The 26,458-nt window shown below is 42.3% G+C and overlaps 2 protein-coding genes across 2 annotated transcripts in view; one reads left to right on the forward strand and one right to left on the reverse strand.

The window, feature by feature from the left end:
• Positions 1-26,458, forward strand: part of LOC311103132 (transcriptional repressor protein YY1-like) — a 964,063-nt gene that overhangs the window by 114,931 nt on the left and 822,674 nt on the right. The window lies entirely within an intron of this gene.
• Positions 22,620-26,458, reverse strand: part of LOC311103120 (MAM domain-containing glycosylphosphatidylinositol anchor protein 2-like) — a gene marked incomplete at its 3' end in the record, with an annotated part of 221,901 nt that continues 218,062 nt past the window's right edge. Inside the window, exons 15-17 of the mRNA XM_084144660.1 lie at positions 23,972-24,102; positions 23,623-23,722; positions 22,620-22,708 (exon numbers count right to left, since the gene is read on the reverse strand). Coding sequence (XP_084000786.1) covers positions 22,620-22,708; positions 23,623-23,722; positions 23,972-24,102 — 320 coding nt within the window. The remainder of the gene's footprint in view (positions 22,709-23,622; positions 23,723-23,971; positions 24,103-26,458) is intronic.

The raw sequence follows: 26,458 nt of genomic DNA on the forward strand, positions 1-26,458 counted from the left end.
GCGGTCTTTTGAAATAGCTCTTACACTAAAAGGGCATTATCATCATTTTCACAATTTCACAGTATTATTACAACCTCATAGTGTGGAAATATACTGTATATAAAACAAAGGGAAAATACTGTGTTTGACTGCACTGGGCCTTTAGCATTTTGCTTGACCACTACATAGGAAACAAAATCGCCAAATGTACCTGCTTTCTTCATAATATGGTCAATTTCTAGAGAGGCATGAGTGTTCTTGGAAGTGAATCTCTCTGAGAATGACTCCCAGGATGTTGAAGAGGAATAGATTGGTGTTAAAAATCCAACGGTGTCTCTCAAAGGTCAGGAGGCAGGATGTCCTTTTCACCTACAGATGTGGCCTTTATACAGTGCCTTCAGAACGTATTCACACCCCTTGACTTCTTCCACATTTTGTTGTGTTACAGCTTGAATTTAAAAATGATTAATTGAGATTTTTGGTCACTGGCCTACACACACAATACTTCATGATGTCAATTATGTTTTTAGAAATTAATTAATAATGAAAAGATGAAATGTCTTGAGTCAATAAGTATTCAACCCCTTTGTTATGGCAAGGCTAAATAAGTTCAAATGAGTACAAATGTGCTTAACAAGTCACATAATAAGTTGCATGGACTCACTCTGTGTGCAATAATAGTGTTTAACATTACATTTACGTCATTTAGCAGACGCTCTTATCCAGAGCGACTTACAGTTAGTGAGTGCATACATTCTTTTTTTATATATATATATATATTTATTTTCATACTGGCCCCCCGTGGGAATCAAACCCACAACCCTGGCGTTGCAAACGCCATACTCTACCAACTGAGCTACATCCCTGCTGGCCATTACCTCCCCTACCCTGGACCAATTGTGCGCCGCCAGCTGCGACAGAGCCTGGATACAAACCAGGATCTCTAGTGGCACAGCTAGCACTGCGATGCAGTGCCTTAGACCACTGCGCCACTCGGGAGACACCCGAGTGTACCCCACACATACATATATCTGTAAGGTCCCTCAGTCGAGCAGTGAATTTCAAACACAGATTCAACCACAAAGACCAGAGAGGTTTTCCAATGCCTCACAAAGAAGGGCACCTATTGGTAGATGGGTAAAAAAAAGCAGACATTGAATATCCCTTTGAGCATGGTGAAGTTATTAATTACACTTTGGATGGTGTAGTAATACACCCAGTCACTACAAAGATACAGGCGTCCTTCCTAACTCAGTTGCCGGAGAGGAAGGAAACCGTTCAGGGATTTCACCATGAGGCCAATGGTGACTTTAAAACAGTTGCAGATTTGAATGGCTGTGATGGGAGAAACTGAGGATGAATCAACAATAGTTACTGAGGATGAATCAACAATAGTTACTAACCTAAATGACAGAGTGAAAAGAAGGAAATGTGTACAGAATAAAAATATTCAAAAACATGCATCCTGTTTGCAATAAGGCACTAAAGTAAAACTGCAAAAAATGTGGCAAAGAAATTAACTATGTCCTGAATACAAAGCGTTATGTTTGGGGCAAATCCAACACAACACATCACTGAGTACCACTCTTCATATTTTCAAGCATGGTGGTGGTTGCATTATGTTATGGGTATGCTTGTCATCAGCAAGGACTAGGGAGTTTTTTAGGGGATAAAAATAAACGGAATAGAGCTAAGCACATATCCTAGAGAAAAACCTGGTTCAGTCTGCTTTCCAACAGACACTGGGAGACGAATATATCTATGGCAAGGCTTATAAATGGCTGTCTAGCAATGATCAACAACCAACTTGACAGAGCTTGAAGAATTAAAAAAAGAATAATGTGCAAATATTGTACAATCCAGGTGTTCAAAGCTCTTAGACTTACCCAGAAAGACTCACAGCTGTAATCGCTGCCAAAGGTGATTCTAACATGTGTGAATACTTGTGTAAATGAGAGATTTCTGTATTTCATTTTCAATACATTTGCAAAATAAACCAAAAACATGTTTTCACTTTGTCATTATCTGGTATTGTGTGTAGATGGGTGAGAAACAAAAATCAAGTGAATCCATTGTCTGAAGCCACTGTATGTCTTTGTCCTTCCTGATTAATTCAGTGGTTCACAGGTAATGGGATTGTGCTTTTGAGAAAGGGAAAGCTTGGTATACAGGCACTTCTTTGAGCAATAAAATGCTCAATTTAAGCTCCCAATACACCAGAGAAATAATGAATAGACAGTACTTGTTTCGCAAGCTTGTCGCACATCCACCATGATAATGGTCATTTATCTTGCCTGTAGATGTGTGTCTGCCCCCTCCTCCTTCTGATGCTATTTTCCAGCACAGTGTTTGAAGGCCTCACCCCAGTTGCCACTCACATGTTATTCACCAATATCCAAAGTGACAGTGTTGTAAGGTCGCAGTCAAACAAACGCTATTCACATTTTCAATATTTTGCTCAGGTGAAGCCAGATGAAAGAGACGACCAGAGCAGCCAATTCCCCCCTGTTGGTCCCTCTGAAGGTTAGACCAAAGCAGCAGATAGCAGAACCACCCGGTACTGAGACCACAGCCCATGTTTTTATTCCATATATTTCAAACACTCCTTTTGTGTTTTTCATTTGACCTTTTGGAAAGCAATGCCAACGTGTTGAGAGTTTGCTTCTGTGCATGACACCATATGGATTCAATGTTGAGTCGACAATATTATTTAGGAAAATACTTCTGCTAGGTGGGGACCTACTGTAGGGTAAAACAAAACACAATTGAGGGTTGTTTAGTGGTATAAGCCTGCTGAAGGGAGAAGTAGGGGCCACAGAGAAATCCCCAGTGGAAGAGATCTTTGGCGTACACAGAGATCACAGGAAACACACATCAGAAGACTAACACATACTCAGTGAGGGTTTGGAGAGTAATAGTCATACTCTATGCTGCATCTGAAGTGGCACCGTATTCCAGTGTTGTAGTACTCAAGTCCAGGACGTGGACTTGAGTCCTTGTGATTCGACTTGGAATCGACCAGTGGTGACTCAGACTTGGACTCAGACTCGACCAGTTGTGACTTTGTTGTCAGACAATCTCAATTTTTTTGCATAATTCAATGTACTAGCTACAACAGCAAATGTTAGATAACTGTATTGTCTATTTAGCCTTACAAATGTGCAACAGTGTTATTACATTTATATTAAAAAATGCTTTGACAGCTACTTTTAGCACTACCAAGGGACTTATAACTTGACTTGTGACTCAAGTATAAAGGACCGGACTCGAACACTAGGGACTTGACTCTGACTCGAGGTTTAGTGACTTGACTACATCACTGCCCTATTCCCTATAGGCACCATGGTCAAAAGTAGTGCACTATATAGGGAATAGGGTGTCATTTCGGACTTTGATTGTGATGCTTCCCATCAACAGAATAGAAAAAAAGGACAACAGTGCATAGTACAATTTAAGACCACTTCTCGTAAAAGGTCTCACAGAGCTTTCTGTTAATCATGCCTAGTGGATATTTTGCATGTACTTTAGCACTCATGTACTATATTGGATGTGGATGTCCCCCTCATTCACTAGCAGACAATTACTGCTGCATTGACCCGCCACTTAATCTACCTCACCACTGAACGGATTACATCACCGCCAGGCAAGGAGTGACATCATCCATATCAATCTAAACAAAGCTTTATTGAGACGTCAGTAGGTCAAGTACATGTAAGCCAGAGGCCATTCATTGCAAAATCATGCTGTAATGTTCCGGTAAGCAAAATTATGAGCTAACACAAATCCAGTCAAGACGAGTAAACTGAATTGAAACAAGAGTCAAGACGAGTAAGCTGAATTCAAACGAGTCAAGACGAGTAAGCTGAATTGAAACAAGAGTCAAGACGAGTAAGCTGAATTCAAACGAGTCAAGACGAGTAAGCTGAATTCAAACAAGAGTAAAGCTTTAGTTGACAAAAACAACAAGTATTAGTGGTAAGTAATACCTATTTATTTGGTCAGTGAAGCTAAAACTTTTCATTTGGCTCTATACTCCATCATTTTGGATGTGAGATAAAAAAGTATATGTTTTAAAGTTAGAGGCATAAATAGGCTTAAACAGAGGCATAAATATTATACCACTAAAAAACTGCTAACCTCCCCTGTTATTGGTAATGGTGAGAGGTTAGCATGTTTTTGGGGCATGATCTTTGTACACCTGTAACTTTCTCACTCATCATTATTCACAATTCATTCATGAGTATCCGTAATCATGGTCGCATCCACATTAATGCAGAAGTGTTCAGAAACATTTATATCAACAATAAAAGTGACTCCAAAATGACACAATCAATTATTTACCATTAATTTCTATTATGCACAACATAATCCAAAACACAACCAAAACAAACTGCAAATGCATCAAACAAGTTTATAGTGTCACAAGCTTGATGTAGTCATTGCGTGCTAGGAATATGGGAACAAATATTAAACCTTTGACTAAATGTAATACACTATAAGTGAATTTGTCCAAATACTTATGACACCTTCAAATGGGGGGACTAGATACAGTGGCTTGTGAAAGTATTCACCCCCCTTGGAATTTTTCCTATTTTGTTGCCTTACAACCTGGAATTAAAATAGTTTTTGGGGGGGTTTGTATCATTTGATTTACACAACATTCAATCACTTTGAAGATGCAAAATATTTTTTTATTGTGAAACAAACAAGAAATAAGACAAAGAAACAGAAAACTTGAGCGTGCATAACTATTCACCCTGCTGGAAGGTGAACCTCCGTCCCAGTCTCAAATCTCTGTAAGACTGAAACAGGTTTCCCTCAAGAATTTCCCTGTATTTAGCGCCATCCATCATTCCTTCAATTCTGACCAGTTTCCCAGTCCCTGCCGATGAAAGACATCCCCACAGCATGATGCTGCCACCACCATGCTTCACTGTGGGGATGGTGTTCTCGGGGTGATAAGAAGTGTTGGGTTTGCGCCTGACATAGCGTTTTCTTTGATGGCCAAAAAGCTCAATTTTAGTCTCATCTGACCAGAGTACCTTCTTCCATATGTTTGGGGAGTCTCCCACATGCCTTTTGGTGAACACCAAACGTGTTTGCTTATTTTTCTCTTTAAGCAATGGCTTTTTTCTGGCCACTCTTCCGCAAAACCCAGCTCCTTCAGGGTTATCTTTGGTCTCTTTGTTGCCTCTGATTAATGTCCTCCTTGCCTGGTCCGTGAGTTTTGGTGGGTGGCCGTCTCTTGGCAGGTTTGTTGTGGTGCCATATTCTTTCCATTTTTTAATAATGGATTTAATGGTGCTCCGTGGGATGTTCAAAGTTTCGGATATTTTTTTATAACCCAACCCTGATCTGTACTTCTCCACAACTTTGTCCCTGACCTGTTTGGAGAGCTCCTTGGTGCCGCTTGCTTGGTGGTGCCCCTTGCTTAGTGGTGTTGCAGACTCTGGGCCTTTCAGAACAGGTGTATATATACTGAGATCATGTGACAGATCATGTGACACTTAAATAAAGTCCATCTGTGTGCAATCTTACTAATTATTTGACTTCTGAAGGTAATTGGTTGCACCAGATCTTTATTTAGGGCATTCTCTTTTACAATAACGATTTGATATTAGAAATGTCCTTGTATTGTTACTATCCACTCTATAATAAGAATTTCCTAGAACTGAGCAACCCACTTATGGCTACTACGAAAATAAATGTCAAGACAATATGTACAGTGGTCTAATTTTGATCCTCTTAACACACACACTCTCAGACAAAATAGAAAATCTATTTAAGTATGATGTATTGTAGCTATTAAGTCCACTGACATTAAGTTCCCGATGCTTTTACATGGTAAATAAAGGAGAGTGTCCAACAAGGTAGCTGTCCGATCATAATTATATTCCACAGTACAGTTTTTGGAAAGCAGGAGAGAGACTTGCTCTTTTCATTTTTAAATTGAGAAGTACATTTGCTTGGTGGGGTTGTCACAAGTGACAAATGGCTTTGCTTGTTGGGGCCTTCAGACCATAAATTACACTTCCAACATAACCTAATGGCGAGGCCTCAAATCATCGCTGACTACGCCATCGGGCCAAGGGCAAAGGGTGGAATATCATTGAGTTAAATTAATTCACATTACCCAGACGTTTTGGCAAATGAGGGCCGGTTCCAGGCATAAGCGACATAAACAGTCGCTTAGGGCCCCCCGGCCACAAAAAATTTATAATAATGTATATATATTTTTGGGGGATCTGAGTCAGGGTCTCAACTTACTGTGGTTATGCATCAGCAGCTTTTCTCTTGTTATGTCTGTCAGTGACAGTCACTCAATTAGCCATGTCAGCTAACAATTTTTAGATTAGTAATTATTCTAGCCAGCTATCTAAACTTGTAGCAATCATGGCCGAATACCGACCGGGCACGCAGGGCACATTGATTTTGTTAGTCATTCTCACTCAGATATCATATTAACATGGCATAAGTAATTACAAAATGTGTAGAATTGCAGGAAATTAGCTTTCAAACTGCAAAGATTTCTCTCCACCACATGGCAAAATGTGTAGAATTGCAGGAAATTGATTTTAAAATAAAACATGTTCTCTACACAGTTAAGAGGGGGACCACTAAAATGTTTGGCCCCTGTCACTGACGGCCGCGACCGGGAGACTCATGGGCGGCGCACAATTGGCCCAGCGTCGTCCAGGGGAGGGGAGGGAATGGCCGGCAGGGATGTAGCTCAGTTGATAGAGCATGGCGTTTGCAACACCAGGGTTGTGGGTTCGATTCCCACGGGGGGCCAGTATAAAAAAAAAAAATGTATTCACTAACTGTAAGTCGCTCTGGATAAGAGCGTCTGCTAAATGACTAAAATCTCAAATGTAAAATGTTAACCAACTCTCACTTACGGCCCCCAAAAGGCTAGAGCCAGCCATGATGCGGGGAGAGTATTTCAGAGAAGCAAAGCCGTGAGATAGTTTTGGAGGAAATCAACCATGTAAAAGGGTGGTTGACACCCAAGTTAATATCTGTGATTGAAGAGAATGTAACATCTTAAATAACCCTAACACATAACTAAAAGGCTCTGTCGCAGCCGGCCGCGACCGGGAGACTCATGGGCAGCGCACAATTGGCCTAGCGTTGTCCAGGGTAGGGGAGGGAATGGCCGGCAGGGATGTAGCTCAGTTGATAGAGCATGGCGTTTGCAATGCCAGGGTTGTGGGTTCAATTCCCACGGGGGACCAGTATGAAAAAAAATAATATATGTATTCACTAACTGTAAGTCGCTCTGGATAAGAGCGTCTGCTAAATGACTGTAATATAATATAAAACAATACAGTATATCATTACACCAACCAAATACAGTGCCTTTAGAAAGTATTCAGACCCCTTTACTTTTCCATATTTTGTTACGTTACAGCCTTATTCTAAAATGGATTAAATAAAATAAAAATCCACAGCAATCTACACACAATACCCCATAATGACAAAGCGTAAACAGGTGTAAAGACATTTTTGCAAATGTATAATTAAAAAAAAACAGAAATACCTTATTTACATAAGTATTCAGACCCTTTGCTATGAGCAATCGGGGGAGAATGGCCTTCGTCAGGGAGGTGACCAAGAACCCGATGCTCACTCTGACAGAGCTCTAGAGTTCCTCTGTGGAGATGGGAGAACCTTCCAGAAGGACAACCATCTCTGCAGCACTCCACCGGAAGCCACTCCCCAGTAAAAGGCACATGACAGCCCGCTTGGAGTTTGCCAAAAGGCACCTAAAGACTCACAGACCATGAGAAACAAGATTCTCTGGTCTGATGAAACCAAGATTGAACTCTTTGGCCTGAATGCCAAGCGTCACATCTGGAGGAAACCTGGCACCATCCCTACGGAGAAGCATAGTGGTGGCAGAATCATGCTGTGGGGATGTTTTTCAGCGGTAGGGACTGGGAGACTAGTCAGGATCGAGGAAATGATGAACAGAGATGAAGTACAGAGAGATCCTTGATGAAAACCTGCTCCAGAGCACTCAGAACCTCAGACTGGGGGCGAAGGTTCACCTTCCAACAGGACAATGACCCTAAGCACACAGCCAAGACAACGCAGGAGTGGCTTTGGGACAAGTCTCTGAATGTCCTTGAGAGGACTTGAACTCGATCGAACATCTCTGGAGAGACCTGAAAATAGCTGTGCAGCGACGCTCCCCATCCAACCTGACAGAGCTTGAGAGGATCTGCAGAGAAGAGCGGGGGGGGGGGGGGACGGACGGACGGACAATTGAATCAATTTTAGAATAAGGCTGTAACCTAACAAAATGTGGAAAAAGTCAAGGGGTCTGCATACTTTCCGAAGGCACTTCTGGAGATTGTTTTCTATTCAAATTTGTGCCCTGCTAGAGCTGCCCCGGTCAACTGTAAGTGCTGTTATTGTGAAGTGGAAACGACAAAGGCTCAGCCGCGAAGTGATACGCCACACAAGGTCACAGTACAGAACCGCCGAGTGCGGAAGCGTGTAATGTGTAAAAATAATCTGTCCTCGGTTGCAACACTCATTACCGAGTTCCAAACTGCCTCTGGAAGCAACGTCAGCACAAGAATTGTTCATGGCACACAAGCCTAAGATCACCATGCGCAATGCTAAGAGTCGACTGGAGTGGTGTAAAGCTCACTGCCATCTGGAGCAGTGGAAATGAGGAATAATGATCTGGGGCTGTTTTTCATGGTTCGGGCTAGGCCCCTTAGTTCCAGTGAAGGGAAATCTTAACGATACAGCATACAATGACATTCTAGACGATTCTGTGCTTCCAACTTTGTGGCAACAGTTTAAGGAAGGCCCTTTCCTGTTTCAGCATTACAATGCCCCCCTGCACAAAGCGAGGTCCATACAGAAATGGTTTATCGAGATCGGTGTGGAAGAAATTGACTGGCCTGCACAGAGCCCTGACCTTACCCCCATCGAACACCTTTGAGATGAATTGGAACACCAACTGCGAGCCAGGCCTAATCGCCCAACATCAGTACCAGACCTCACTAATGCTCGTGGCTGAATGGAAGCAAGTCCCCGTAGCAATGTTCCAACATCTAGTGGAAAGCCTTCCCAGAAGAGTGGAGGCTGTTGTAGCAGCAAAGGGTGGACCACCTCCATATTAATGCCCATGATTTTGGAATGAGATGTTCGACAAGCAGGTGTCCATATACTTTTGTATTGTAGTGTATTTTGCTCAGTTCCGGGATGATATTGGTCGGCCAAATTTCCAATGTGGAAACTGTCAGCTTATTGAGGAATATACAGTATGTCTGAGGTGGACATCCAGAGTAAGCAAATTAAGACAATGCAGCGTATCCTGGATAGGTCCCACTCCACTTTAAGACCTTTTCCTTTTCTACTCCTCAGCCTGGTCATCGTGCCACTGCCTCACCACTGTGTTGCCACTCTCTGACTGACTGGCCAGGGTTGCCCAGCAGAGACCCTTCCCTTGTGAAGCCACCTCTCCCCTCCCATCTCACCCGCCCTTCCCATCCTACCCCGACCTCCCATCCCGGCCCCCCCTCCCCACCCCCCTTGTAGAATAAAGGAGCAAGGACACTTCATGAGGAGCTGGCGGATGCCATGATTATCGATCCTGCATCCCAGTGAAGGCACGTCATACACCGTAAGCCCAGCGCAAGGCAGCGGTCTTTGGTGAATTGGGCTGAAATGGCTTTGAGGGTCCCATCCTGCTGTCCAAAAGTTTCGCCCACCTGCTTCCAGAGATTCCTGCTCCTTTATCCTCTACCCTGTCTTCTGAGGGTCCAGCTCAGGGGGTCTCTACCACAGGCCCGTACCTCCTGGGCTCCCTCTCACATCAGGCCACTCATCCAGCCAACATCATTGGTAGTTCCATAGTGAGGCACATCTTGGTTCCTTGAGCAAAATCCCTGAGCTACGGTGAAGGATATCACAGTATTTCTTCTGTCCGTCCTACATCAGCAGCCAAGGGCTGCTGCTGTCTTAGTGTATGTGGCATCAAATGATATCAGAAAGGGTTAATCAGAGCTAATGAAACATGATTTTATTGAGGTGATCCAACACCCTAAAAGGCTCTGAAAAGCAGCCATTTATCTCTGGTCCCGTGCCGTCGCTGGGTCGCGGCTGCGAAAGGTTCAGCAGGCTCTTAGCACAAAATGTATGCACTCATTAACTGTAAGTCGCTCTGGATAAGAGTGTCTGCTAAATGACTAAAATGTTAAATGTTAAAATATCTGGCTTAAAGACTACTGCCACTCTGCTGGCATAACTTTTATTGACAATTTCAACACTTTTTGGAAACAAAAGATGCTCTACAGGGATGATGGACTCCACCCAAACCATCTAGGAGCCTGGACCCTTCTATTCACATTTCAAGGCAGCATTAAGATATTGACTCAGCTACAGGTAATACCTCCCATCCTTTCTAAGCGTTATCATCGTACTGTTGTCTATACTGCCAGGGGATATTGTCAGTTGTAATCTTCTACCCATTCGTTTGAACTCCACTCTTAGATCTGCTATTGTTACCTCAAAAGAGGAGTCCGCTGTGGTTTGCTCACCCAGTGCTTTTAGTTCAAATGTGAATTCCATAAACTTGAATACCACCTCGGTTTTCAAATCACGTAGAGGGCTTGGGCTGTTGCACGATGGCAACCAAAGCCTATGTAAGTCAGTTTATAACATTCCATCATCGGTTACTCTGAAAGTTCCTCATATTAACATTGTCTGCAGCCTCAGTCCCTATTGGTGCTAACCTTGGAAAAGTAATTCACATTTCTTCTCCATCCTCTATTACTAATAGGGATAGACCAAATGGTGCAGTTCTATGCATCTTAAAGGCATACCAACTATTTCAATATCAACCATCAGACAGGGCCTGCAATCGCCTATTGAACATAGCTTGTTTGAGTGTCCATGTGACATTAGAAATCTTAAAGGACTTGGTTTGATGCATCTGAACATTAAGAGCTTACTTCTTAAACTGGATTACATCAAGATCTGGGCTATGCAGAAGAATCCGGACATTCTGGTATTGACTGAAACTTGGATCTCTGGGGACATTCTGGACTCTGATATTAATATTGAGGGTTATCATGTGTTCAGAGCTAACAGACAGGGTAGGGGTGGTGGAGTGGCATTTTTATTTAAAATAATTTATCTGTCTCTTTACTGAAATCCATTTCCCTTGCCCCAAAACAATTTGAGCTACTATCCTTAAGCCTTTGTCTGGGGAAAAATTTATCCATAACTGTTATAGGGGTCTACCGTCCTCCCTCGGCTAACCTTTGTGCACTCGAGGAGCTAACTAGTTTGTTGTCTTCTTTTACTAAATCAGAAGTTATTATCCTGGGTGACCTAAATTAGGATTGGGAAATGCAGGCTTCAGGCAATCTAAAAAACATGTGTAATGATCTAAACCTAACCCAGCTGGTGACCAAGCCTACACAGGCCAACCCTAGAGATCCTTCAAAGTCAACTCTGATTTACCTTATTTTAACAAGTAAAACAAAAACATTTCTACTGGTGTCTTCGCCCAAGACATTAGTGACCATTGCCCAGTTGTTTCTGTTAGAGATGTGAGAATACAAAAATCAAAGCCTCATGTGGAATTGAACAGGCTTTTCTTTACATTATCTTTATTTTAGTGACCTTCATTGTATTTCAGCTATCCCTGAACCGGATTTAGCTTTGAACCTCTTTGCGGATGTCTTCAATACTATTGTGGATAATCATGCTCCCTTCAAAAAATTAAGGGTTAAAGGTAGATCGAATGCCTGGTACACTCCAGAATATTCAGAAGTCATTCATAAAAGAGATGACGCTTGGGTCAAGGCCACGCTTTTAAGCAACTGAGGAATCATTGTGTTAAACAAATCAGAAAGGCTAAATTTGATTATTATGTAACCGCTCTTTCAGATTGTAATGGGAACCGGCTAAATTCTGGAAAACTGTGAAATCCCTAAAAGGGTTCTACTTTGTCCTCTCTGCCACAATGAATTAATTCAGGCACTGGCCTCATTACGGGAAAAAATGCCATCATTGATTTTATTTATTTGAAAGAACTTCTAAGACTATTCACAATGATAATGGGCTGGGTGCTGACAGGGGAAACTTGCTGAATGATCAGAGAAATTATAGTCAAAGCTGTTCTTTCAGGCTATTTACAAATAAAGAAGTCCTAGATGCTTTGCTAGCAGTAGACAACAAGACATCCACAGGGGCCGACCAATTGGATCCTGGTCTGTTTAAGTGTGCAGTGCTCATCATTGATGGCTCAATAACACACATTTTTTATTTAACATTGTTATCGGGAAATATTCCAAAAGTATGTAAATCAGCTCTTGTGCTACCACTCCATAAGGGCGGGTGTAGTAGTGATCTTAATAATTACCATCCCATTTCAAGGCTTCCTTGTCTAGCTAAGATTCTCGAATCATTGGTAAATATAAAACTTTGCTATTTTTTATTTGAATGTAAACCAATCAGGGTTTAGGCCTGGGCATAGCACTATTAGAGCAACCACTTTAGTTGTTAATGATCTTGTCAATGCTTTAGACACTAACATTAAATGTGCTCCTTTGTTTGTGGACCTGTCAAAAGCTTTTAAAACTGTTGATCATGCTATTTTATTGAATACGTTGTCATCTGTAGGCCTGAGCTCTGATGCCTGTTCTTGGGTTCATGATTATCTTAGTGACAGAACTCAGGCCACCGTAATGTATGGGGTTAAATCAGAATTCCTTGAAGTGCATAAAGGTGTACCACAGGGGTCGATTTTGGAACCTGTTTTCTAAACTATTTATATAAGCACCATTGGTCAATCTGTAAAAATTTGCTAACTTAATATATGTGCGGATTATACTATTATGTACGCTATTGCCCCAACTGTTGATCTGGCTGTGTCAAAACTACAGTCAGATTTTATAACTACTGTATGAAGGAATCCCTTTCCAACTTCTGCTTAATATGGGCAAAACGAAATACATGTGTGTTTTTAAACTCTCGTAAGAATGTTTTAGATGAACTACATGTTCACTCATTAGTTGGTTCTCCAATCGAACATGTTCCCGCATAAGGTTTAAAGGGGTTCAGCCAGAGGGGTTCTCAGTTCATTGCACAGACAGGAATAAATATTTCTCCGGGAAGCAGAAGGGCGGAGGTGTGTGTTTCATGGTGTAATTGTAGTAACATACAGGAACTAGAGTCCTTTTGTTCACCCGACCTAGAATATCTCACAATCAAATGCCGACCGTATTATCTCCCAAGAGAATTTTCTTCGGTTATAGTCACGGCCGTGTATATCCCCCTTCAAGCCGATACCACGATGGCCCTCAAAGAACTTCACTGAAACCACATATCCTGAGGCTGCATTTATTGTAGCCGGGGATTTTAACAAAGCAAATTTGAGGACTAGGCTGCCGAAGTTCTATCAACATATCGACTGTTGTACTTGCGCTGCCAAAATCCTCGACCATTGCTATTCGAACTTCCGGGATGGTTATAAGGCCCTCCCCCGCCCTCCTTTCGGCAAATCTGACCACGATCCCATTTTGCTGTATAGGTGATGTTGTGCCCACTGTCTGACTATTAAAACCTACCCTAACCAGAAACCGTGGATAGATGGCAGCATTCGCGCCAATCTGAAAGCGCAAACCACCGCATTCAACCATGGCAAGGTGACTGGGAATATGGCAGAATACAAACAGTGTAGCTACTCACTCCGCAAGGCAATTAAACTGGCAAAACATCAGTATAGAGACAAAGTGGAGTCACAATTCAATGTCTCAGACACAAGACGTATGTGGCAGGGTCTACAGACAATCACGGACTACAAAAGGAAAACCAGCCACGTCGCCGACACCGACGTCTCGCTTCCAGACTAAACACCTTCTTCGCCCGCTTTGAGGATAAAACAGTGCCACTGACGAGGCCCACTACCAAGGACTGTGGCCTCTCCTTCTCCGTGGCCATCGTGATTAAGACATTTAAGCATGTTTACCCCCGCAAGGCTGCCGGTCCAGACGGCATCCCTAGCCGCATCCTCAGAGCATGTGCAGACCAGCTGGCTGGTGTGTTTATGGACATATTCAATCTCTCCCTTTCCCAGTCTGCTGTTCCCACATGCTTCAAGATGGCCACCATTGTTCCTGTACCCAAGAAAGCAAAGGTAACTGAACTAAATGACTATCGCCCTGTAGCACTCACCTCTGTCATCATGAAGTGCTTTGAGAGACTAGTCAAGGATCATATCACCTCTACCTTACCGGTCACCCTAGACCCACTTCAATTTGCTTACCGCCCCAATAGATCCACAGACGATGCAATCGCCATCACATTGCACACTGCCCTATCCCATCTGGACAAGAAGAATACCTATGTAAGAATGCTGTTCATTGACTATAGCTCAGCATTCAACACCATAGGACCCTCCAAGCTCATCATCAAGCTCGAGGCCCTGGGTCTGAACCCCGCCCTGTGCAACTGGGTCCTGGACTTCCTGACAGGCCGCCCCCAGGTGGTGAAGGTAGGAAACAACATCTCCACTTCGCTGATCCTCAACACTGGGGCCCCACAAGGGTGCGTGCTCAGCCCCCTCTTGTACTCCCTGTTCACCCATGACTGCGTGACCATGCACGCCTCCAACTCAATCATCAAGTTTGCAGACGACACAACAGTAGTAGGCTTGATTACCAACAATGACGAGACAGCCTACAGGGAGGAGGTGAGGGCTCTGGGAGTGTGGTGCCAGGAAAATAACCTCTCACTCAACGTCAACAAAACAGGAGATGATCGTGGACTTCAGGAAACAGCAGAGGGTGCACCCGCCTAACCACATCGACGGGACCGCAGTGGACAAACTGAAATGGTCCACCCACGCAGACAGTGTGGTGAAGAAGGCGCAACAGAGCCTCTTCTACCTCAGGAGGCTGAAGAAATTCGGCTTGCCACCTAAAACCCTCACAAATTTTACAGATGCACAATTGAGAGCATCCTGTCGGGCTGTATCACCACCTGGTACGGCAACTGCACCGGCCGCAACCGCAGGGCTCTCCAGAGGGTGGTGCGGTCTGCCGAACGCATTATTGGGGGCAAACTACCCGCCCTCCAAGACACATAGAGCACCCGATGTCACAGGAAGGCCAAAAAGATAATCATGGACATCAACCACCCGAGCCACTGCCTGTTCACCCCGCTATCATCCAGAAGACGAGGTCAGTACAGGTGCATCAAAGCTGGGACCAAGAGAATGAAAAACAGCTTCTATCTCAAGGCCATCAGACTGTTAAATAGCCATCACTAGCACATTAGAGGCTGCTGCTGCCTATTGAAATCACTGGCCACTTTAAGAAATGGAACACTAGCCACTTTAATAATGGTTACAGTCACTTTAATAATGTTTACATATCTTGCAATACTCATCTCATATGTATATACTGCATTCTATTCTATAATATTCTACTGTATCTTAGTCCATGCCGCTCAGTCATTGCTTGTCCATACCATTCTTAAATTCCATTCCTTACTAGTTTTGTGTGTATTAGGTATATGTTGTGAAATTGTTAGATATTACTTGTTAGATATTACTGCACTGTCGGAGCTAGAAGCACAAGCATTTCGCTACACCCGCAATAACATCTGCTAAACACGTGTATGTGACAAATAACATTTGATTTGATTTGATTTGAATTAAATACTTAGGCATTTGTAATGATATGTATTTGACGTTTAAAAAACATATACAGTGGGGAGAACAAGTATTTGATACACTGCCGATTTTGCAGGTTTTCCTACTTACAAAGCATGTAGAGGTACACTTCAACTGTGAGAGACGGAATCTAAAACAAAAATCCAGATAATCACATTGTATGATTTTTAAGTAATTAATTTGCATTTTATTGCATGACATAAGTATTTGATCACCTACTAACCAATCACCCTCGGTCTGGGGCTCCATGCAAGATCTCACCTCGTGGGGCATCAATGATCATGAGGAAGGTGAGGGATCAGCCCAGAACTACACGGCAGGACCTGGTCAATGACCTGAAGAGAGCTGGGACCACAGTCTCAAAGAAAACCATTAGTAACACACTACGCCGTCATGGATTAAAATCCTGCAGCGCACGCAAGGTCCCCCTGCTCAAGCCAGCGCATGTCCAGGCCCGTCTGAAGTTTGCCAATGACCATCTGGATGATCCAGAGGAGGAATGGGAGAAGGTCATGTGGTCTGATGAGACAAAAATAGAGCTTTTTGGTCTAAACTCCACTCGCCGTGTTTGGAGGAAGAAGAAGGATGAGTACAACCCCAAGAACACCATCCCAACCGTGAAGCATGGAGGTGGAAACATCATTCTTTGGGGATGCTTTTCTGCAAAGGGGACAGGACGACTGCACCGTATTGAGGGGAGGATGGATCATTAGAGTTACCAGCCTAAGAAATGGCAGCCCAAATGAATGTTTCAAAGAGTTCAAGTCACAGACACATCTCAACATCAACTGTTCAGAGGGGACTGTGTGAATCAGGCCTTCATGGTCGAATTTCTGCAAAGAAACCACTACTAAAGCACACCAATAATAAGAAGAGACCTGCTTGGGCCAAGAAACACAAGCAATGGACATTAGACCGGTGGAAATGTGTCCTTTGGTCTGGAGTCCATATTTGAGATTTTTGGTTCAAACCGCAGTGTCTTTGTGAGACACGGTGTGGGTGAACGGATGATCTCCACATGTGTAGTTCCCACCGTAAAGCATGGAGTAGGAGGAGCCAACAAGTGCTCAGCATATGTGGGAACTCCTTCAAGACTGTTGGAAAAGCATTCAAGGTGAAACTGGTTGAGAGAATGCCAAGAGTGTGCAAAGCTGTCATCAAGGCAAAGGGTGGCTATTTGAAGAATCTCAAATATAAAATATATTTTGATTTGTTTAACACTTTTTTGGTTACTACATGATTCCATATGTGTTATTTAATAGTTTTGATGTCTTCACTGTTACTGTACAATGTAGAAAATAGTAAAAATAAATAAAAACCCTTGAATGAGTAGGTGTTCTAAAACTTTTGACCGGGTGTGTATATAACTTATATATAATGTATATATTGTTTTGTGTTTAATGTGTATTTTATATTGTATTATACAGGGCACATTTGGAAAAGAGACCTAGGTCTATGTCTTCCCTGTCAAAATAAAGCTAAAATATATATATATTCCTGTGTTTTGTTGACAATATGATTAGCATAGTTATTTCTGGTGACTCATTGATTTGTGACTTGAACTTAATTACATTTAATGCTGGAGGAAATATATAACATCTGACTGCTCATAACGCAAAACACATTCTACCATTGCCACAGCATTTAAATAATAAGTGTTTTAGCAAATATATACTGCATGTGTCACGATCGTTTATAGACGGGACGGACCAAGGCGCAGCGTGATATGCGTACATGTTTATTTATATTGAATAAACACCACGACAAAACAATAAATGAAACGAAACGTGAAGTCCAAGGTAGACAAAACAACATACCTCACACGGAACAAGATCCCACAACCCACTAGTGCCAATAGGCTACCTAAGTATGGTCCCCAATCAGAGACAACGAGCTACAGCTGCCTCTGATTGGGAACCACACCGGCCAACATAGATCTACACATACCAGATCTAAACATAGAAAATCAACATAGCAAAACACAACACAGAAAATACACACCCTGACTCAACAAATACGAGTCCCTTGAGTCAGGACGTGACAGCATGTATGCATTTAAGTCTATGGTATGCACATAGACTAGGAGTGGAATTGGAAAACAATAAAATAAGAAAACATTTAACTATATTAAAATTATAAGGTCAAGGTCGTGCTGTTATGTGGATCACAGGGTAATCACCACCAGGCCTTGGATATAGAGAGACAAACAAACAAACAGAAGTATGTAAAATATTATCGAAAGGCCTTGGAGAATACCATCTGAACTGGGAAGGAAACATCTCAAACTCGGTTTGGAAGGCAGCTGGGAAATGAACGTGTCTCCACAGCTCCCATATCTTTCATCACCGTGCTCTGTTACTTGTGGCTATCACTATTCCACCCTAGCGTGGCATTTAATGCAGTTGACATTGCCTCCGTGCCAGGCAATACATTTACAGCATCAGCCTGCAATACTGATGATAGGAAGCCATGATAGGATCTGATTAAAAGTGTACCGGATTATGCCACATAACTTGTGTGATAACCAATCAGCACAGTTATCTTAAATAACTTCTGTGTTTTCTTTTCATACAAGAAAATAACCCTCAATGTCAATAGGTTGTCATATGTATAGTATTTCCCCTGGAATAAACATCCTCAATGGATGGGTTTAGATAGACTTCAAATACTATCAAATACTGCTAGATGGTCGGGGTTTGCACTTTTGGGACTATCCCATTGGTTCCATTGTGGCAGGCAATCGCAATCGAGCACAGCTTAATTTGTAAAAATATTTTGAATAAGGTTTCAAATACTATTTGAACCCAGGTTATCCTCAACGTGTACAGTGTTAGACAAGTCAGTGTCAGATACAAACACTCCAAGAATAGTATAGTGTGGCTCAACATTGATCGTGGCTATGAAAACTATTTAAATCCTGTCCATCCCTTTAGACTCTAGGGTCTTCCACAGACTGTATAATAAGTGTGATAACAGTTACGGATAAATAAATAAAAACCATCTAAAACCTCCTGTGTTCACACTTTTAGAACATTCAGGTAAAATTTTGCATACTAGACTAGTTATCAGCGGGGCCATATGTTCACTGGCTAATATGCATGAGGGACTCTTTGTACTGTACCTGGGAGCAGATGCACCTGCAGATGGGTGCCCTCCCGGCCAGATGTGAAACATGTCCAGCATCTCATCTGCACCGAGAGAAGAGGCTTTGCCTGGTGGCTCTAGAGAGATGGTTTACTTACTGAATACATAAACAATGCTTGAATGGAGAGAACACACGCTGTACAGTACACACATTGCATTGCAACTCAAGGTAAGGTCAGTAAGGTATCCCCAGGGCTTACAGTGTATTATATAAATATTTAAATGTTTAGTATGGCCTAACCGAAGGCCAAGGGACAGTAAAAACGTATAATGAAAGTCAACAGAAGTTGTAAGGGTGGCTGTGGTTGGAAAACAGCTATCAGGTGTAAATAATCTTTCTGAGAATCAAAGAATTGTAACAACTAACGAAATCTACTGAAACAGAACTATTTGCTCATATTCAGTTGTGTTTTTATATATCCCTGTAAATAATAAATACATCTCTCTCATCAACTCACTTCCAGACACATTCTACAAAGACGTATTTTCTGGTGATGAGTAACTAAGTGATGAAATATTACTGATCATCTCACTGACAACAAACTGTTGTCTAATAAGATAACAGATGACACAGGATGGAAAACTACATTTAATGTGTATTTATTCATAATAATGCAATGTAATCATCTGGGAAATCAAATCCAAATTATGACAGGAAGACTATTGCAGAGAATTATAGTTATATAAAAAATAAAAGCATTCTGATACATTTAGACAAAGTTCTGTTCTGTGGGTGTTGTCGTCAAGAGAACGATTATCCAATTAGAGGAAATGCATTATTGAGTTAAAATCCCTATTGAAATCTGCTGTACAATATAATATATGGGGTTTCTGAAGTCAAGATGGTAGCCTGGGGTAGAAAAAAAATCGACATACATTAAAAAGCAATGAATTTCTCTAATAAAATCTGTTTGCTGGTGGTACTTATGTAGAAAATGACAGCGAGGACCAGAAGCAAAGGAGGGGGGCGTTGTCTAGTTCCATTTCTCTGTAAGTGCGGAGAGAGCATTTTTCCACAAAAAAATATTTTTACCATTCCTTTGAAATATCACAAATAGTCATGGGGGAGTTGTTAATGTCAGCACACATTTGTAGATAAACAATGCAATAAAATATTGAATTGAGAGACATGGGGGAATGGAAGTTATAACTGATTGTTCGATAAAAGTGATAAAAAGTGACTGACCACACATGCTATGATTTACATAAATAATTTAATTGAACAGGGAAGAAAATGTTTTATTTTATTTTAACAGGTTGCTGAGAGGAAATGTATAGGCCTAAATCTTTGTGAGAAATGTATTACATTTTGTCAAAATCAGTTTGTATTCTGTTTTGTGTCATCTTGTGCTTTTTATATGAATACTGACAAATGGTTTCTTATAGAATATTTTGCACTGGGGTGTTTACCCAATTAATTTGCTTATAGCCTATTTCTGATTATTCTGTAAAGAAAAAGGAATCAGAAAACAAAAACAAAAAATCCCCAAAAGAAAATAAATTAAAAGGGAAATGTAAAACCTTCCCCCAAAACATTGTTACGAACAATAGTAGAGTAATTTTACAATATGTTTTTTCAAAAACCAGCTGGTTAAGGTAACTCATGGTCTCAGGTAGTTCCAATGTATTTACAGTTTCTGTGAAAGTAGAGTTACGCTCATTTGAGTACTAAAATAGGTCTGTGAGAACCAGACAGTCTGATCCAATCGACTGACAAACACCCAGGTAAACCAAGTCCATTATCAGCTGTAATACTCCTTTTACAGTCCTTAGACATCATCGCAAAAATGTATTTTTCTCAGCAGGTCCAGCTGAAATGAATGGGGAGACATCAAAACCATCCCTCCCTCCAAGTTGTTTTTTGTCGAAGCCCATTGCTCCCCGTTCTCAATCAGTCACTCTGACAAAGCCACCGTCCTTCCTCCGCTCGAGCACAAGTCCCACTCCAAAAGCCCGGACTGTCAAGGGTAGTAAGTAATCTCCTAGGTCAAAATAAAGAGAGCTGTGTGGCGATGGGAGTTAGCTGCAGATCACATAATTTTTCTCTCTCTATAAAATGTGCCTATGGGGCAAATGCTTGCATGGTAAAATAGCCCATGTCGGTTATTCCATTCATGCAAATTTCCACTAAGTCTGAAGGCACTTGATTTCATGTCAGACAGCAGCGTCTTATCTTATCCCGAGAGGACTAGCTGTTGAGATAGGACCAAAAGATGCAAAAACTGCTCTTTCGACTGCTCATAAAGTAACCTTCCAAAAGACTGCCGCAAGCCTGTATGGGAACTGTATCATGATCAATGAGCAACTCATGCAGGGAGAGAAAGAGAGTGCTGACATTCAATGTTTTTCTTTTTCGCACCTATTTTATGTGCTTATGGAGCCATGCTGAAATCAAAGATCAAGATAATGACTTATATTGGAAACGGGTGTTAATCTTGGCAGTTGCAAATAGGAGAGAGAGAGAGAGAGAGAAAAACTTCTACAACCTGAAATCAAATGAGCTTGAATTTCCTCCAATGTCCTTAAAGTAAGGAATGTTACAGGAGGATGATTCAGAGCGCATTGGAATACACACTGCTCTGGTCTTTAAGCACCACATGTGGCCTGACCTGACTGAATCATGATTGGTCAGGAGGTAAAAGGAGAAGCTTAGCTAGATAATTTAAACTAAAAAAAGAGAGATAGAAGCTCACCTTTCATACAAAGGGCTGGATTGAAATTACCATGGTTAATAAAGCCTAGAGTACCTAAGGGAGGGAAAAACGCAATAATCCCTCATCAATCCCTTTTAGGTAATGAAAGAAAGATGTGTCATGTCCCTGTTTATTAAATCACATTCTGAAATTGTACGGCAGGTGGGACACAGAGAAGCCCCTACAGTACATCGAAAGGATCTAAGGTCTCAATCTCATAGCGCTGCAACTACGAGGAGTCTAGAGGTTGATTACACACAAGGCATACAATGCACCATAGTTCAGCCACTGCATAATAGAGTAACCTAGCTAACAAGTGTACGCACACTGTAATGAAACCAACCTTACGCAACCTCGAAGGTAAAAAAAGAAAAGGTAAAAAAAGAACAGACAAAGGAATAATTATGAAGAATTGACTTACAGATATACATATAATATACCAAGCAGTCAAAGTCTAGCCTCTGGGTAGAAAGTATGCAAATGTTCTTGTTTATCCACATTTTGATGAATCTGACCGTAGGCAGCCTCCAAGTTTTAAGAGAGATGAAAAGCCACAACCCAGAGGAATAGCAGCCTCTATCATATTCATGAAAAAATAGCTTCGGGGTCAGTGTGGGTTGTTGAGCGAATTTCGTACATTTCTCGACATACTGTTGACATAAAATCAACCTATTCTACACCCATCTAATCAAGCAATCAATTATCATCATTCTGTGGCCGTAATATTTTAATTTTTTTATTTAAATGTAACCACACCATGCGTGCTTGTGCTTTACAGAAATGTACCCACACTCTGCCACGATTGCTTCAGCTTCAGAAAAAATTATGAACTGGAGTCCCTACTACGGAGACTATGGAGAACTCAACTCTCCATCCTGACCTTGGAGTGCTCTCTGTGCATATTTAAGAAAAATCCGGATTTACTGAGTTTTTTGTTTCCTTCATACTCCACCCTGGACCAGTGCTGGACTGCTGCTCTCCTGCAGACTGAAAAGGAGTGCATCTTTGGTAGTTTTGGGGGTTTGGACAGTCCAAGTCTGGAAACTCTTCAATGGGGGTTGGGCCGACGTCAGGTTGCTCCTCCTGGGAGAGAGGGGTCACCTCTGAAGGCCCACAAAGACCAGGGGCAGGGTGACCAATAACTGCCATATATGGGGCGTGGTGGGAGGAGCCAGTGACCTTAGATCTGTAGGGATAGAGAAAGATAAAGAAAGCTGGTGATTTAGATAATCTAGGGAGCATGATACTTTTTAATTGAGCTAATGGGATAATGTGTGTGGAACGTGTACGATTCTATGTTTGATTTACGGAATACTTTTCAATATATTTTATAGTTTTTAGTTGTTCTGAGGAGTACTCTTTCTCCCTGGAGGAGACTCCTCTGGCATGTACAGTGCCGTGAAAAAGTATTTGCCCCCTTTCTGATTTTCTCTATTTTTGCATATTTTGGATACTGAATGTTATCAGATCTTTAGAAAACCTAATATTAGATAAAGGGAACCTGAGTTCCCAAACAAAATATTTACATACTTATTTTATTTATTTAATTAACAAAGTGATGCAACACCCAATTCCCCTGTGTGGAAAAGTAATTGCCCTCTTAACACTCAATAACTGGTTGTGCCACCTTTAGCTGCAATGACTACAACCAAATGCTTCCTGTAGTTGTTGATCAGTCTCTCACATCACTGTGGAGGGATTTTGGCCCATTCTTGCATGCAGAACTGCTTTAACTCAGTGACATTTGTGGGTTTTCAAGCATGAACTGCTCGTTTCAAGTCCTGCCACAACATCTCAATTGGGATTAGGTCTGGACTTTGACTAGGCCATTCCAAAACATTTTCTGGCTTGCATAACACTTCAAAGCAGCTGTTCGATCATTCCCTCTAAAATGTAATTTCACTGGCGAGCAAATCTGAGAGAGCTAACAGTAGAGCTCTCTCAATAGAGCTCTCTCAGTCCTTGAATTATAGTTCCTAAGAGGAATGATATAAATACATATGTTATAAGCCTTGCCTCTTCATAGTTGATTGGTTCTGGATGATGTATAGGTCCATGGTTGTCATGGGTTCCCAGGTAAAAACAAAAAAAAGCACTTACTGTTGGGTGGAGGGTCTTTACATTCTCCTTCCTCAATGGTGACATCATCTATGGCGATATCCCCTTCTATACCCGGACCACGAATTCCTTCCAGAAGCAACTACCAAAATGGGATAAGACAGACAAAAACCAAACTTGTTAACACCAACTGCTTAAATGTCTTACTGCTACTAACTCAATGGCTCATTCTGTGAAACATATACTGTAGCAAAATATATAAGACAAATGTTTATATAAGACATGGCATAAGAGGGGAAGCAAAGATGAAGGTAGTTTTGTACTTTGTACCTTAGGGCCACCATAGTTCTGCATTGGTGACCCACTGCTCCTCCCAAAGAGCTGTACCCACCTGGAAAGAGGCTATTGGGTGGATGTTGACTTTGGCTTGCTTCCATCGGTCCCCTTGGTTCCCGACCAAGGTCCACAAGGAACTGTCTGAGCCCGACTGGCCCTTCTGCCGTAGGTACGCGTTCAATGCCCCTAGAGGAGAAAACATCATGCACTTTATGGACAACATAGTGCCTGGCAAGCTCAATCAAGCACAGCTTCAGTATTTGAAAGATTTCAAGCACAATTGGAACCCAAGTCTGATATCATCTATCATATATGGCCTCATCATGGCAGCACTTATCCTTATGTATTGATACTTTACTCATTATTAATGTATGTATACTATTAACAAAACACATAAAAGCTCATTACTGCAAATACTAAATGTCTTAAGGGGTCTACACATTAACTTCCCCTTATTGAGTGTGGCTTTTATTGAGTGTAATGTATGAATTTGCTAAGATTATTTACTTGTCAAGGGATGATCATGGGAGTTAAATCTTGTGGGGGGGTTTTCAGTGCAAACGAGGAGATGCCAAAGTGAGTGCTCTGATGTACAGAGGCCAAACTAGACGAGCCATCAGCTACAATATGCCATATCCCTGTGACGGGAGCCTTAAGTGGATCTCACTGGATGATCAAAAGGCAACAACAACAGACTCTACTTCAAATAAGAACTCAAAAGTCTCTCCACCACTCACTCACATTCTGCACAGAATAAAAATATACTCTGAATGCAGGTTGCCTTTCTTTCTCTAACGGAAACCAATGAAAGAGAAAGACGGGTAAGAAGGACACATGCCGCCAGCCATTTTTGACTCTGGCTGCTGGTTTCTGAGGCTGAGCGAGCCGAGAGAGAGAGGGCCCCTTGAGCCCTGCGTGGATTAGGTTGACACGTCCTATTCAGAATCCCAACAGCTTTGCGGGGCAGAAAATTGAAGTTGCAGGCATGTCTGGCAGGTCAGGGGTCACACCCATCGCTCAGGTGCAACTGCCTGTCTGAGGAAGACACTGCAACAACAGGAGGGCACGAGCAGGGTGTGAGGCGGCAACCTTGGCGACAGAAGCTGGGGAGCCTGACTAGATTTTGATGGATGATAAGGTTATTAATATTCAAATGGAAGGTTTGTAAACACCCAGAAATAGTGAGGTTTTTTCTTGTGCTGTGTTCAATTTCCATTTCCACCAACACCTGGGGGGCTTCAGATATTCTAGTATTGAAGTGTTACTGAGTGGTTGTCGAATTAAAAAAGAAAGGTGGGAGTACAACTTGAGTGGTAAGCAACCACTTATCTAATCATCAGGGAGGCACCGAACAGGGAAATGGGGGATATGATTGCAAGTGGATGCTAATGGAAAGCTAGCATGTGTGTACTTAACAAATCAAACACACTCTATGCTAAATTTGCCTGATGAAATAGCTACAGTGCAGGATTTGCATGAATCCTTGTAACATACACTACATGACCAAAAGTATGTGGACACCATCTCATTCCAAAATCATGGGCATTAATATGGAGTTGGTCCCCCTTTGCTGCTATAACAGCCTCCACTCTTCTGGGAAGGCCTTCCACTAGATGTTGGAACATTGCTGCAAGGACTTGCTTCCATTCAGCCACAAGAGCATTAGTGAGGTCGGGCACTGATGATGGGCGACTAGGCCTGGCCTCGCAGTCGGCGTTCCAATTCATCCCAAAGGTGTTCGATGGGGTTGAGGTCAGGGCTCTGTGCAGGCCAGTCAATTTCTTCCACACCGATCTCGACAAACTATTTCTGTATGGACCTCGCTTTGCGCACGGGGGCATTGTAATGCTGAAACAGGAAAGGGCCTTCCCCAAACTGTTGCCACAAAGTTGGAAGCACAGAATCGTCTAGAATGTCATTGTATGCTGTATCGTTATGATTTCCTTTCACTGGAACTCTGGGGCCTAGCCCGAACCATGAAAACAGCCCCCAGACCATTATTCCTCCTCCCCCAAACTTTACAGTTGGCACTATGCATTGGGGCAGGTAGCGTTCTCCTGGCATCCGCCAAACCCAGATTCGTCCGTCAGAATGCCAGATGGTAAAGCGTGATTCATCACTCCAGAGAACGCGTTTCCACTGCTCCAGAGTCCAATTGCGGCGAGCTTTACACCACTCCAGCCGACGCTTGGCATTGCGCATGGTGATCTTAGGCTTGTGTGCGGCTGCTCGGCCATGGAAACCCATTTCATGAAGCTCCCGATGAACAGTTCTTGTGCTGACGTTGCTTCCAGAGGCAGTTTGGAACTTGGTAGTGAGTTTTGCTAAGCGCTTCAGCACTCGGCAGTCCCGTTCTGTGAGCTTGTGTGGCCTACCACTTCGCAGCTGAGCCGTTGTTGCTCCTAGACGTTTCCACTTCACAATAACAGCACTTATAGTTGACCGGGGCAGCTCTAGCAGGGGAGAAATTTGATGAACTGACTTGTTGGAAAGGTGGCATCCTATGACGGTGCCATGTTGAAAGTCACTGAGCTCTTCAGTA

Source organism: Coregonus lavaretus, assembly GCF_964263955.1.
Source record: "Coregonus lavaretus genome assembly, chromosome: 27".
Classification (NCBI taxonomy): Eukaryota; Metazoa; Chordata; class Actinopteri; order Salmoniformes; family Salmonidae; genus Coregonus; species Coregonus lavaretus.